The following is a 15,509-nucleotide window of genomic DNA, read 5'->3' as shown; positions in this document are numbered from 1 at the left end:
AGGGGAACAGACAAAGTAATTTACAGGTGAATACTAAGAGTCATAACCACACACTAATTTCTATGAAGAAAAAAGTGAAAATTTATTTCAGTCTAACAGAATATACTGAAAATAGTGCAAATGTGATTTGTAACATAAATTTAATTTTTAAAGAAATGAGAATGTATGTGTGTGGGTTCACTGAAAGCTAACAAGTCATTCCATCCCTAAACTGAAAGACATATCCAAAGACTTGTCAGATTAAAAGTTGTTGAGAGACGTAAAATACCTGTGACACAAATTATGATCAGTTGTTTGAAGAATATGGACTTAGAGAATCTCTTCACTAAAAGAAGGGTGGGGGTGGGGAGCAGATTGATCCACCAAGCAGAAAAAAAAGCAGGAAAGGCTGAAATTACAAAATTAAGCAAGAAAGAAATAAGAGCAAGGAGTACACTATTCACCTGTGCAGTTTTAGTTCACAGAGACCATCCTAAAGTATAGGAAAGCATTTATCAAACTTTGAAACTGATTTTGTTAGTTTCCATATTTCCAAATGGTTACTGTGGTACCTTTTTGTCTAATGCATGAATTATATTTTAACTTTCAAAGGATACTCTAGTTGTGATGGAATGAAACATAAACCAGAATTTATGCTAAAGATCGAAAATTTTTGAAGTTACAAAATTTTAATTGGTGTAAAAATGGTACAAAAAGTGTTTATGAACCTATTGTGAAAGAGTTCTCACAAGGAGTGATTCTGATTCTACTAGAAGTTCTAACTATGTATTGCAGAATAAATGCAAAATGTTTGTTACTTTTATAGTTATCAAGGAAACGATAAATATCAAGATTGTTGCAAGGCAAAATTTTAGCTTTTATGACATTTTGAGACTAGTTATTTATTCAACTGCATTTTTTGTTGCCTGAGTGCGTATTTCTTCACACACAAAATTGTATGAAACTGTGATAGTTTTTGAGGAATAATAGATAGAATGAACCCTAAGTTTACTATGTGGTAACTGTATCCAACCCTTTAAAGATCTCTCTACAAGAGTGACAACATTTTAATCACATGATTCTGTGCAATAATCACTTTTTTTGTAAAGACGACAAAACTGATTGACTGACTCATTTATCCGTAGCACAATACACATTTTATGGATGTCGTCAAATGCTTTTGCAAATATTTCTTATTAAAATAAACATGCCTCTTACTATATAATAGAAAGAAACATTCCATATGGGAAAAATATAAATAAAAAACAAAGATGCTGTGACTTACCAAACAAGAAAGCGCTGGTAGATAGACAATAAAAAACACACACACAAATTTCCCTTTTTTCCCCCCTAAGGTAAGTCTTTACGCTCCCAGGATTGGAATAACTCCTTACCCACTCCCTTAAAACCCACATCCTTTTGTCTTTCCCTCTCCTTCCCTCATTCCTGATGAAGCAACCTTCGGTTGTGAAAGCTTGAAATTTGGGTGTGTGTTTGTGTGTTTTTTATTGTGCCTATCTACCAGCACTTCCTCGTTTGGTAAGTCACAGCATCTTTGCTTATATTGTTTACATATAGATACACACACACACACACACACACACACACACACACACACACACACACACACACACACACACACACACACACAGCATTGTTTCTTATAGTGCACATCACACTGAAAATATATAATATATGAACTCATAATAATATAAAACAAGAATACATTTAAATAATAATGCTGGTCATAATCAAACAGCAGAAATTTATTAATTGACAATAGGTTATTTCTAATAAAACAGTTTAGTTTGGAAAGATAATCAAAACGTATAATTTAGTTTGTAATAGATCACATTCCAGAAAATCTTGTATGCTGCAGAAGCAATGCTTTGTTTTTTAAAAAAATTTGTTGGTTCTTGAATACTTCCTACTTCCTTCAGGAGACGGTGTTCACTTTTATTCCCATACATTTAACAGTATTACTACACACAACTAGTGTGGCCGAACAGTTCTAGGTGCTCTAGTCTGGAACCGCGCGACTGTTACGGTCGCAGGTTGGAATCGTGCCTCGGGCATGGATGTGTCATGTCATTAGATTAGTTACGTTTATGTAGTTCTAAGTTCTAGGGGACTGATGACCTCAAATGTTAAGTCCCATAGTACTCAGAGCCATTTTGAACATAGTTTAGCAGAATGGGGAACTAGTTGTAAATTTCCTGGCCTTGTGTTATGATGGTGATTGTCCATATTCCTGTGCAGTCTATTGATATTTTGTTTCGTAAAACAGCAGTTCAAACATACTGACCAGGGAAAAGCAGAATGTTTAATTTTTTAAAGAGTGGTTTACATGTTCCTCTTTGCTGTTTGTATAGGATTACTCTGTTTTCTACTTCTATTGTTTTTATTTCTTTTTTTCAGTCTAAATTGTTTCATTGATTCAGTACTATGACCCCAAAAAATAATTTCTTAGCATAGTGCCAAATGAAAAAAGAGTATAACGTATGCATGTCAGTGTGTTGGCACTTCGCTCAGCTCATCTCACTGAATGGAGCATAAAGCAAACTTTCCTTATCCTGGAACTAATTATGTCAATGTGTTTTTTCCACATGAATGTATTCAAATGGTTCAAATGGCTCTGAGCACTATGGGACTTAACTTTTGAGGTCATCAGTCCCCTAGAACTTAGAACTACTTAAACATAACTAACCTAAGGACATCACACGCACCCATGCCCGAGGCAGGATTTGAACCTGCGACCATAGAGGTCGCCTGGTTGCAGACTGTAGCGCCTAGAACCACTCGGCCATCCCGGCCGGCTCATGAATGTGTCAGTGACGTGAATCCCGAAGACATTTGTCTCATTAACAAATTCTACACTACAAGCATAGGTTTTTTTGGCCATTGTCACAGTCAATAAATTTTTTATGGGTTTGTTACCATATTGTCAAAATGTAATACTACCGACATTTAGGTCACTGTTTCAAATGACTTTCTTCAGGGTGTTTTTGTTTACTGCTGAATGAGAAAGTTTCTTATATACCTGCAGATGTGGCTGTTACCTAATTGTGATAGGCTGTTAAGGATGAAGGAGAGGGATGTCAGAAGTTCTTTATTGGTGCTTATGTTATTTCTTTTCATTGGTGTAATCCAGATGTTTTGATTGGTGTTTGCATCACTGCTTGTGATTGGTGGAATCAGCAGTTGTGACACAGCATTGTTTTCTTGCTTTCTTGTGTTGGCTGAGGCATGCCAGTAATCTGTAAATCTGCAGTCGCTGAGGTCTCCCCACATGTGTGTGCATTGCTTCACATGAGATGTCATCCTGTAAAGCTGTTATTTCTGACAGCCAAGATGTTGGAAGTTTTTACCCATCTTCACTGTTCATGATGGCAGGTCACTTGGCTATTTCTATTGCCTTTCTAATCTTCCTCTTTAAAGTAAGAGGCTGCTTTGCCAGTACACGAGCTTCACAAAAATCAGTCTTTTTGCTGCACTCATCCTTGTGTTCTGCCACTACTGACTTTATGTGTTGGCTTAGTAGGAGATATCTTTCATGCTCAGATATCCATGTGCTAATGGGTTGTCCCATCTCGCCTACATACACTAATCCACGTTTGCACCTGATTTTGTAAATTCCAGCAGATGTAGTTTGTCAACTGTATCTTTTGTTGTGCAAAGAACATCTTTTATTCTGTTGCTGATTCAGAAAATCAGGGTAATACCTGCTTGCAGAGAATTTTGCCCACCCGTTCAGTGACATCTCGAACATACAATAGAGTGATGTTTTGTGTTTCCCTCTACTCTCCTCTGTTGCTTTCATTCTTTGTTGCCATAGTTTCATCTCCTTGTTGCATGCCATACTAATAGGTAGGTGAAACTAATAGATAAAATATGGTGACCAAGAATGAAAGCAATAGAGGAGAGCAGAAGGAAGCACAAAAAAAAAAAAAAGACACTATTACCATATGTTCAAGGTGTCACAGGACGGGTGGGCAAAATTCTCTGCCAAGCAGGCATGAAGTCTGTTTTCCTAAGCAGCAACAGAATAAAAAATGTTCTATGCACAACGAAAGATACAGTTGACAAACTACATGCTGCTGGAGTTTACGAAATCAGGTACAAATGTGGATTAACATATGTAGGCGAGACAGGGTGACCCATCAAGACAGAGATAACTGAACACAGAAGACTTATCTGACTAAGACAACACACCAAGTCAGTGGTGGCAGAACACTGGAATGAGTGCGGCAAACATATTGATTTTTCTGAAGCTTGTGTACTGGTGAAACATTCTCTTACTTTCCAGAGGAAGATTGGAGAGGCAACAGAAATAGCATCCCTCTACCTCATCCTTAACAGCCTATCAGAATTAGGTAACAGCAACATCTGCAGGTATATATATATAGGAAACAGTTCTCTCATTCAGCAGTAAACAAAAACACCTTGAAGGAGGTCACTTGCAGCAGTGACCAAAATGTGAGTAGTTTTATATATTGACAATGCAGTCAAACCAAGAAAAATTTTATTAAATTCTACACTGCTTCCACTTATTGTTACTGTAGGAACCGGGGGAGTTTTGTTCTGAATGGTATGGAAGCTTAAGCATACTGCATTTTTTGCATTAGCCATGAGTCTAGTTGGGCTGTTTTTCTATTAACTGCTGACTGGAGTGATTCATCTGCATTTGACATGAGGACAACATCATCAGTGAAGAGAAATGCCTTACTAGTGGGTATGGTAGAGGGAAGGTTATTTAAGTAAACTAGAAATAATAAGGGACCTAAAACTGAGCCATTTGCCACACCACATTTTGTGACTTATGTAGACAAGTACATCCCATTTAGGATTCCTGATTGACTATTTATGTGGACATACAGTGCTCAGTCGATTTAATTGCTGAACCAACCATGGGCAGTTCCCCTTATCCCACAAGAATCCCAACTTTCCAAAAATATGTTGTGATTTGCCATGTCAAAAGCCTATGTGAGGTCAAGAAGAACACCTATGTCCGGGCATTTCTTGTCAACAAAATGTAGAGTAGTACTAAGAAATTTATAAATTGCAATAACAGTGCTTATATTTTGTTGGAAACATAAATGAGCAGAAGAAAGAATTTTTTTAAAGAAATGATTTCAGTCTCTCAGCCATTGCATATTCAAGTATTTTGCTGAATACAGACAGCACTGTAACTGGATGGTAGTTGCTTGGATATTCTTTAGATCCCTTTTCATGTATGGGTACACCTTCTATTATTTTAAGTTTCCTTGGGAATATTGCATCTGAAAAGTAAGCATTTATTACATGAGACAGTGGCCTTTTATTAATAAGCTTGCTCTATCTATGGAGCAGCAAGCAAGGGTCATGTCTTCTGATTATTTTCTTTCTTTATTTTACCATGAATTATCTTTTGTGTCTCTGCATTCAATGTTGGTGATGATAAATTGTGTTGATACAGGTATTGAAGACTGATTGAGGGGAGCGATTACTTTTTAGATGTTCTGTTAGTTTTTCTATGGTTGCAATAAAGTAGGAGCTAATTTTCTGAGCTACTTCATCTTGGTTAGTAATTAATGTTACATTTACTTTAAGTTTAATGTTACTAATGCTACTCCTATTCCTACCTGTTTTGCCCTGATTATCTGCCACAGGCATTTGCTTTTATTGTATGAAGATTTCAGAAGACTGTCATTGCATAGTTTTTTGCACAGAATTCACCACATTTCTAAATATTCTTTTGTATGCAGTGAAGTATTACTTAAATTTTTCACTTTTACCTAGGTTAGTCTTGCTGAGGGGGAAAAGCTATCTCCTGCTCTTTGCTGAGGTTGCTCTGTTGTTACATATATTTTTTGTTTTGAAAGGGAAACAGCAGCTGAAATAGTAACGGAAAATGTTTAAGATTTTTCATCTGCTCTTTGAGAGTGGTATACAGTATCAGTTTTCTGTCTTAATATGGTATGGTAAAAAATTAAGGACATTGTTTTGACAAATTATTACACAGAACAATGTTCATGAACATTATGTTACCATCTACAGTTATTTTAAATATTCATTTACAGTGTAACAGCGATTATTTGGAAGGAATTCTTTTAGCCTTTGGCTAAAAGTGTGGGGATCATTCACATCTTATTTCTTGTGGCAGTCTATTGTACAATTTTATTCTATGGTATAAGACACTATTTTTTGGCTTGTTTCTTCTGTTTGGATGGGTTTGGTTCCATGGTCATGTATTGTGCTGTTTGTGGCATAGAGATTACGATTTTTCTTATATACTTTATATTGTGACAGATGCATTCACATGGAACTGTCAGAATTTCTAGCATTTGAGTAATTCTTTACAGGTGCTCTGTTACCTGTTACTACTATTCGTACACTCCTTTCTGTATCTTTGCTGAAATTCTCACATGTTCTGTCCACTACAATTAACAGTCTACATTAATCCCCAAGAATATGGTATCACTTATACAATCTCATATCATTGTTTACTTTTAATGTAGTATTACTGGGATTTTTATTTCGTTAGAAGTCTATACAGTTTGTCTTTTTCACATTTAAAGTTACTCTTTAATGACCAGTTGTGGATGTCTCTGAAATGTTCATTTGATTTTACTGTTAACTGTGTCAAATTTTTGTCTGTAATCATTATAATGCTCTCATTACCAAATAGTAATTATCTCCATACCTGACTCTGTGGAAATAATTAATAAACATTGCTCAACAAAAGTTTCGAATACTATCCTAAAATTTAGCCCACAATACTAGAGGTCTCACTGGCCTAGGCGCTTCATGCATTATCCAGCATTAGCATTAATGCATTAGCCCATATACTGGACAGTACATACTACTGGCATGCTTTGTGGCTATTTCCAAGTCATGTAAACATGTCGTTGCTGCAGTGGCTCACCACGTGAAGTCCAGTATCAACAACAGCTTCATTCAGTTTGTGTTCAGCACTGCAGTAACATGTCACATACAGGCATACAATAATAGCCAGGTCATACACAGCAGTGCCACTCAAAGTGATGTCTCTAAGGTGTGGAGAAAGTACAGAAATATGAGAAATGTAGACAATGTAGACCTCACAGTGGTCATCCTTGTATGAAAACCACCAATGCTGGATCATTTCCTCCAACTATCTGCTCACAGGTGCACAAAGTCAGCTGCCAGAAACACTGAAAATGACAAGTTGAGATTGCTCCGTAGTCTAGCAGTGTCTCAGTATGCTCAAAGCTGCAATGTCAACCAAATACATTGGCCAGAACAGTCTCCAGACATGAATGCAACTGAGCATGCATGGGAACTGTTAAAAGGTGGTCATTGCACAGTGCCTGAATTCACCTGATGATCTTCAGAACCTCACTGAAGCTGCCTTATATACCAAGATAAACTTGATGGTATCATCCAGATTATACCTTGCAGAGTGGAAGAACGCATCCATGTGCATAGAGGAAATACTCACTACTAAAGACTGATAATCATCGCCATGTGAGAAAGATTTTCGCTGCCTTTGTTTGTCCTAGGTGTACACTAAGGAGAGAGCCCACTTTGTTTTGTAATGATTTTTTGTAACTAACCAAAATCACTGTTTTCAGAAGGAATTATTTTTATTTTGATAATAAGGTATTGTACAAACCACAGGGGATGTGCTATAAGAATTTATTGCAGTAAACTGTATTATATTCCAAACTTTTGTTGAGGTGTGTATGTAAGGAAGAAGATTGGGCACAACACACTTTCCTGGAGGACGCCTATATCAATATATTTCGGATCTGATAAAGGTTTTACTACGTTTAGAAATAGTAGATTTCAACTCTTTGCACCCAGTTTTCCAAGTATAATTTAAACAAGTTCTTTGACATACCCCTAATTTCCGGCAGTTCTAATTTGTGTAATACACTGAAGTGCCAAAGAACCTGGTACAGGCCTGCGTATTCAAACATATGGGTATGTAAACGGGTAGAATGCGGCACTGCAGTTGGCAATGCCTACATAAGACAAGTGTCTGATGCAGTGGTTAGATCAGTTACTGCTGCTACAATGGCAAGTTATGAAGATTTAAGTGAGTGAACGAGGTGTTCTAGTCAGTGCATGAGCGATGGGACACAGCATCTGAGGTAGCGATGAAGTGGGGATCTTCCTGTACACCTATTTCACAAGTGTACATTGAATATCAGGAATCCAGTAAAACATCAAGTATCCGATACTGCTGTGGCCAGAAAAAAAATCCTGCAAGAAAAGGACCAACAAAGACTGAAGAAAATTGTTCAAAATGACAAAAGTTCAACCTTTCCGCAGACTGCTGCAGATTTCAGTGCTGGGCCATCAACAAGTGTCAACATGTGAACCCTTCAACAAAACACCGATACGGGCTTTCAGAGCCAAAGGCTCACTCATGTACTCTTGATGACCGCACAGTACAAAGCCTTATGCCTTGCCTTGGTCTGTCAGCACTGACATTGGACTATTGATGACTGAAAACACATTGCATGGTCGGCCGAGTCTCAATTCAAATTGTATCAAGCGGATGCACATGTACAGGTATGGAGACAACCTCATGAATCCACAGATCCTGCATGTCAGCAGGGGACTTTTCAAGCTGGCAGAAGCTCTGTAATAGTGTGGGACGAGTGCAGTTGGAGTGCTATGGGACCCCTGATATGTCTAGATGCGACTGTGACAGGTGAAAAATATGTGAGCATATTGTCTGATCACCTGCATCCATTCATGTCAATTGTGCATTCCGACGTACTTGGGCTATTCCAGCAGGACAATGTGACATCCCAAACGTCCAAAATTGCTACAGAGTGGCTCTAGGAACACATTTGTGAGTTTAAACACTTCCGCTGGCCACGAAACTCCCCAGACATGAACATTATTTAGCATATCTGGGATGCCTTGCAACGTGATGGCTGTTCAGACGAGACTCTTACGGATTTATGGACAGCCCTGCAGGGTTCATAGTGTTAATTCCCTCCAGCACTATTTCAGACATTACCGAGTTAATGCCGGGTCATGTTGCGGCACTAATGCATTCTTGCGGGGGCCCTATGTGATATTAGGGTGTATCAGTTTCTTTGGCTCTCCAGTGTAGAAAGTTGGGTAATAAAACCTGTGATCATTTGTGTGCGAGTTGTGTTCTCGCTCGAGTCTAGTGCTTCAAGTACAACTTCAGTAAACTGTGCTATAGCTGGGTGCGTACTTCTTGTGGGCATGAAACGAACAGTCCATAGCACAAGAGGTTGTATTTATTCAGTATTTCATTAATCAATTTTTCATATGGCTTTTATTGTTTTGGGAATGCAAGATAACGAAGAAATTGGTCTGTGACTTTTTATATTTTCTGTATCACCATTTTATTTTTGCACTGGTATTCCCGTACTTTTGTTTGTTTCAAATATCCAAGAAAGCAGCGCGATGTGAAAGATTCATTAATTATTATTATTGTTAACGTCGTTTTTATGTTGTTTATACATTTCCATCTTTATTTTATATTGATATACGACACATCTTGGCTCTGCAAAAACTCTAGCTCCATTACAACTCAGTCTAACAGTAATATACTTCTGTACGCCTGACAGGATCAACAGTGACCTGAATTCAAGAAATTCATGCAAACTTTTCATTGTTGAAGTTCCTGAACATGAGCCGTCAGCGCTCTAAATGCACTGAAATGAACAACACTATTAGTCACTGAATGCGGTTTGTTTTATTTTTTAGACGAAGTAATACAGTCATGCGACAACATTGACAACAACCGACAAAATGAAAATACGTTTTACATCAGTGACGAATTATGAATTATATCCGAATAATATTGCATACGACATTTCTGAATGAAAATGGGTATAGTCAGCTTTTTGACATCTTCGTCTCTAAAATCAGATACTCCTGACGCTAAATTTTCAGAGCTCAGACGTTTTGTACCAAATTGTTGGCAGTATGGCGAAAAAAAGCTGGTAATTTCCAAGAATGATTGCCTATCGAAGTTGCGGTGTCCAAACAATACATATTGAACATGCGATCGTAAATCGATCATGCGACTTTGGTGGCGGGCGTTGTGATAAATTATTTGTGATCGTCATTTTTATCTATTTTCCGTCGTTCCCTTAGTTTCTCTACATTACAGACCTGCATTACATATTCGTGAGTTGCTAGGGAATCCCAGACGATTTATGTCGTTAGTGAGTGGGATGTCTGGTGTTTTTGATGTTTCTTCGGCGGCTTCTCTCACATGGACAAATCTAATTCCATGTTTGTCCAGCGTAGAAAATTGTTCGACTTTTTGTCACAAGTATGGAGTACCACCGGACGGGGAAAGAAGGTGCTTTGTAGATTGCGGTGGTGGGAAGTGTGTAGAACTTCGTAATAAAAATTTCTATGCTGAAATACCGTTTACAATTTCATTGCGGAAAACGAACTAGTAGCAGGAAGAATATATGGTTCGACTCTTCCAAATTATCCATCCAGACCACCGTAATGGACTTTGATGACAACACCGATGAAGAGAAGGTATGTCGTCTCCCTTGCAAATACAAGTATTTTTGTAACGTTCTTCATTTGTAGTTGCTGTAGCGACCCCGTAAACATACACATAACGCCCGCCACCAGAGTTGCACGATTCATTTACGATCGCACGTTCGATATATATCGTTTGGACCCCACGACTTCGATACCCAATCATTCCTGGAAATTATCCAAAAGCTTAACCACACGTCAAGATCTTAAGCATCTGACTTCCAGTTGAAGTTCTTATCAAAATAAGCACGAAACATTTACGAATTTTCTGTACCATTTATTGATTTACTCTCATGAATTCGCTAACAGTCCATTGGCAGAGAAACCAGGTATTAAATTGCAAGAGAGTATTAATTACACTGACAAGAATTCAGATTACTCCAGTAGGTAAGGAATGCAGTACCGAGGCAATTACGTCTTACATGAAATACGCATACCAGTCAGCAGACTCGAGCAGTTTACCTGTAGGCGGAAACTGGGGGCGCCGCCTTGTCCGTGCTTATGATCTTCCTGACAGTCTTGGACATGCCGGCAGCGAGTACTGGCGAGCGGCAGGCTAGCAGCTGTGCGACTGCTCCAGTCAACAGTCGGCGGCTGCTCTGCTGGCATAACATGACGTCACGACAGGGACCTGTCGAGGTCACGGACTGCACTGCTATCGCGCCGCTCGTCGCTGTCGTATTGCCAACAGGCGCGGTGATAAACGGGCGCCAGCGATGATACAACTACACGCCGCTGCAGTTACACATTCGTTCAACCTAAAAGAGCGGCATACATTTTTAATGTTACAATACGGCAACAAACAGAGAGATGTGTCCACAGAACTTGCGAAATATTTCAACACTTTATAGTCATTCTTATTTTTATTCATTCGGCATGCTGCCAGCAAGATATGAATTTTAATATGATTTACTTACAGAAGTTCAAGTGAAAATACGCAGTTTACATCTGCTCTCCAAGCTACCTAACAGTGTGTGGCGGAGCGTGCTTTTGATGGTACTATTTTTCTTTACTCCTCCTGTTCCGTTTGCGAAAAGAATGATTGTAGGTAAATCTCTGTATTAGGTCTAATTTGTCGAATTTCCTCGTCCTGGTCATTTCACGAGGAATATGCTGGAGGAAGTGATGTGTTGCCCGACTCTTTCAGGCACCGTACTCTCACAGAATATCAACAGTAACCCTCTTGATAATGCCAACGTTCTTTCGTAGCGTTTACCACTGGTGTTCGTTCAGCGTCTCCGTAACGTTACAATCGCTTCTATTCGCCCAGCCCGGTCAGTTCGCTCGGCTTTTGTGCGACTATACGAACATCTCGGAGTTGTCACCTTGGCCGCTGGGGCGCTAGCAGCAGTAGACCCGCGCTGGATAAACAAGGGAATCAGCTGCGCAAATGGAGTAAACATCGTGTTGTTTCGTTTCCCTGAGTAGATTTGTGACATTATATTGAGTTGTCATAAGAAATGACGTTGGATTTATTCCATTACACGGATGTATGTAAGTGCAGTAATTTATTATGAGAAACCACTACAAAGCTTGCATAAACCCGATGCACATTTCGTGTTTCATATGCCTTCTCTAATTTCCAATCTCATTGGCACATCTGCTCAAATTAGTTATTTCTTATGATCTTGCCGTGCATTTAAATAAACACAGTGTTGTTACGTTACAGGTTTCAGTTTACTAACAGCAATGGTGTAATGCTGTGTTACGTTTTGCAGGAGTCAACGTAGTAAAGTGAAAGGAGTTTCATTTCACGAATTTTTCAGCCAACGTGATTACAAAGAATCATGGCTTAAAGAAATATCTGGAGCAGATTTCGCAACAGTAAACTCTAGATCTACATTGAGAAACTGCAGGATGCTGTTGTTCCCTCGGTTTTTCCCTTTTTAGCCAGCTTTATAAAGCCGAACAAGTCAAACAGGAAAGGAGGTCTATTATCAGATCCATGGTCAAACTATTTTTTCAAGTGTCTCCCCGCACAGGTATCACGGCAATAATAATAGTTACCGTTATTCCCATTACATAGTATCCAGAGTGACGTTTTAGACGAAGGGTGATGAAAATAGAGCAAAATAAATTGCGGGTATGAAACTTTTAGGTCTCGAAAAGAAACTCAATGAAACCACTCCGTAGTTGGAGTATTGTAACAACAGTTGTCACAAAGCTTTGTCACATATAATTAAAACAGCAGGGTAAGATCCATCAAATGTAAAATCTCCCTTACTTCTTGTGCAAATAGCAAATTTCAAGAAATATTCTCCTAGATGGACAGAATGTATTCTAGAACATAGTATAACGTGGAAATCAGTATCACCCAAAGCATACATACATGCTACAAAAGTATCTCACAGTTGCCTTCTATGAGCACAATGTCCCGCTATTTGGACGACACTCGTGCGAAACAGGAGTTAGATTAATCTTAGAATCTAAACGTTAGAATGACGTTGAAAGATTCTGTTCCTTGATAGTGGACGAAACGCCAGTGAAACAACAATTTGACAGAAAGCTGGATAAAATGACACCCTTTAACAAAAGCTGAGAATACTAGCCTCAATACATGCGGAAGTTAAGAAAGAATCTCAGGCAAGGAACAACCTAATTGGACAGTGTTCTCAGAGAGAGATCGAGGAGTGCGGATTTCTTATATTACGCCTAGTTACTGACAATCATAAGACCAATGCAAATATAATGAGACGCTTTTCCAGTGGTAAGAATAGAAGTCACAAATTACTCACCCAGATGATCTAAAAAAAAGCTGAAAATTATTTCTTGCGTTTGATAAATGCCTTATTTTAAAAATATAAGAAATATGCTTTCGGGGAAGACCGTCTTTGATGGAGAAGACGAAATAAGTGGCTCTCACGTGAAAAATCTCTGAACTGCAAACAAATCAAATCACACCAACTAAATCACTAAATACATAGAAAAAGTATTTGAAGCGAGCGAGGGGTATACTTTCTACACCAGTAATAACAGCTCTGCAATATGTCCAGACACATTCCGTACAGCCAAAAGCCCATTTGTTCCAAGTCTGCACAGCCACTGTATATTTCATGAAAATGATTCAGAAACGCTTCAACATCCATCATGTTCACAGTTATAACAAACCTACATTTTGTCCTGACATGTTCAATTTTTTCAACACAGATGATGACAGGATTCATTGGCCGGAAGATGAGTTCCTTACGTATCTGGAGAAAGTGGAAAAACCATGCCATGAGCAAGGAACGGGTTTCCTCAGCAACGAGACTTATGATGCACTTCGGTTGACTACGTGTTCTACAGTACTGTGTATTCCACAGTTATTGTCGATAGGTTTTCATTTCGAGCTAATAAGAAGTAGGGTCTATTTAACAGCGATTCTCTAGAAATGTTCCTTAGCACTTTGAGGAAACTTAGGCAACAAAGACACCCCGGATTCAAGAGCTGTAGTGCCTGCCTTCAAGAGAACCTCGAAGACAGGAACTCCTAAGTAACGAAGAAATCAGCATGCTCGTGAGATGAATGTTAATAGCTGTGACAAGTCGTATGAGCCAGTTTCATCGGAAGTGATATTGGAAACTAGCCGTGTGTTTGTTGTTGTGGGGCTCTAAGATATGTATGTTAGGGGGCAGAATCACAATGTTATGTAAATCACACCCAAATTGGATGATACTGAATCTGCACAAGGTGTGTAAAGCAATCTTGTAATGGCCCAGACATAAATCCTATGCGTAGTGGCAACCTCTCATATAATTTATTCACTAACTCAATTGATCAAAGTTTCCCTCCTAAAACGATTATGGGAAAGGCTTTTGGCGAGTGTGACTGTTTAACTGATAAGTTCCGTCCTAAACAAATACATTTATGCTGGGTGTTGTGTGATGTCCTTAGGTTAGTTCAATTTAAGTAGTTCTAATTTCTAGGGGACTGATGACCATAGATGTTAAGTCCCATAGTGCTCAGAGCCATTTGAACCATTTTTTGAAATACATTTATTTTCATTAAATGGAACACAAAATCGATCATGAATATGTACAAGGAAGAATCACGTATAATAACGTAAACCAAACATGTAAATAGTCCTCATCTGACAGAGGTGTTGACAAGAAACTAGCACAAACGACACTGCATGGAATCTAGTGTGCATCTCTACTGTGAGAAGGGGGAGCAAAGAGAACATGTGAAATGTACACTATTGGCCATTACAATTGCTACACCAAGAAGAAATTCAGATGATAAACGGGTATTCATTGGACATATATATTATACTAGAACTGACATGTGATTACATTTTCACGCAATTTGGGTGCATAGATCCTGAAAAATCAGCACCCAGAACAACCACCTCTGGCCGTAATAACGGCCTTGATACGCCTAGGCAAGGAGTCAAACAGAGCTTGGATGGCGTGTATAGGTACAGCTGCCCATGCAGCTTTCAACATGATACCACAGTTCATCAAGAGTAGTGATTGGCGTATTGTGACGAACCAGTTGCTCGGCCACCATTGACCAGACGTATTCAACTGGTGAGAGATCTGAAGAAAGTTCTGTAGCCAGAAAGGCCCGTACAGGACCTGCAACATGCGGTCGTGCATTATCCTGTTGAAATGTAGGGTTTCGCAGGAATCGAATGAAGGATAGAGCCACGGGTCGTAACACATCTGAAATGTAACGTCCACTGTTCAAAGTGCCGTCATTGCCAACAAGAGGTGACTGAGACCTGTAACCAATGGCACCACATACCATCACGCCATGTGATACGCCAGTACGGCGATGACGAATACATGCTTCCAATGTGCGTTCAGCGCAATGTCGCCAAACACGGATGCGACCATCATGATGCTGTAAACAGAACTTGAATTCATCCGAAAAAGTGGCGTTTTGCCATTCGTGCACCCAGGTTCGTCGTTGAGTACACCATCGCAGGCTCTCCTGTCTGTGATGCAGCGTCAAGGGTAACCGCAGCCATGGTCTCCGAGCTGATAATCCATGCTGCTGCAAACGTCGTCGAGCTGTTCTTACAGATGGTTGTT

General features: G+C 39.0%; 1 protein-coding gene across 1 annotated transcript in view; it reads right to left on the bottom strand.

Moving 5' to 3' along the window:
- The window catches only part of LOC126354080 (2-iminobutanoate/2-iminopropanoate deaminase-like), a 66,609-nt gene extending 55,451 nt beyond the window's left edge, over positions 1 to 11,158 (bottom strand). The window contains exon 1 of the mRNA XM_050003461.1: positions 10,957 to 11,158. Within this exon, the coding sequence (XP_049859418.1) occupies positions 10,957 to 11,108 (152 nt within the window). The 5' untranslated portion in view covers positions 11,109 to 11,158. The remainder of the gene's footprint in view (positions 1 to 10,956) is intronic.
- Between the last annotated feature and the right edge of the window lie 4,351 nt (positions 11,159 to 15,509).

Source organism: Schistocerca gregaria, chromosome 3 (assembly GCF_023897955.1).
Source record: "Schistocerca gregaria isolate iqSchGreg1 chromosome 3, iqSchGreg1.2, whole genome shotgun sequence".
Taxonomy (NCBI): Eukaryota; Metazoa; Arthropoda; class Insecta; order Orthoptera; family Acrididae; genus Schistocerca; species Schistocerca gregaria.
Note: the sequence above shows the minus strand (reverse complement) of the source record. Positions and strands in the feature narration are given on the sequence as shown.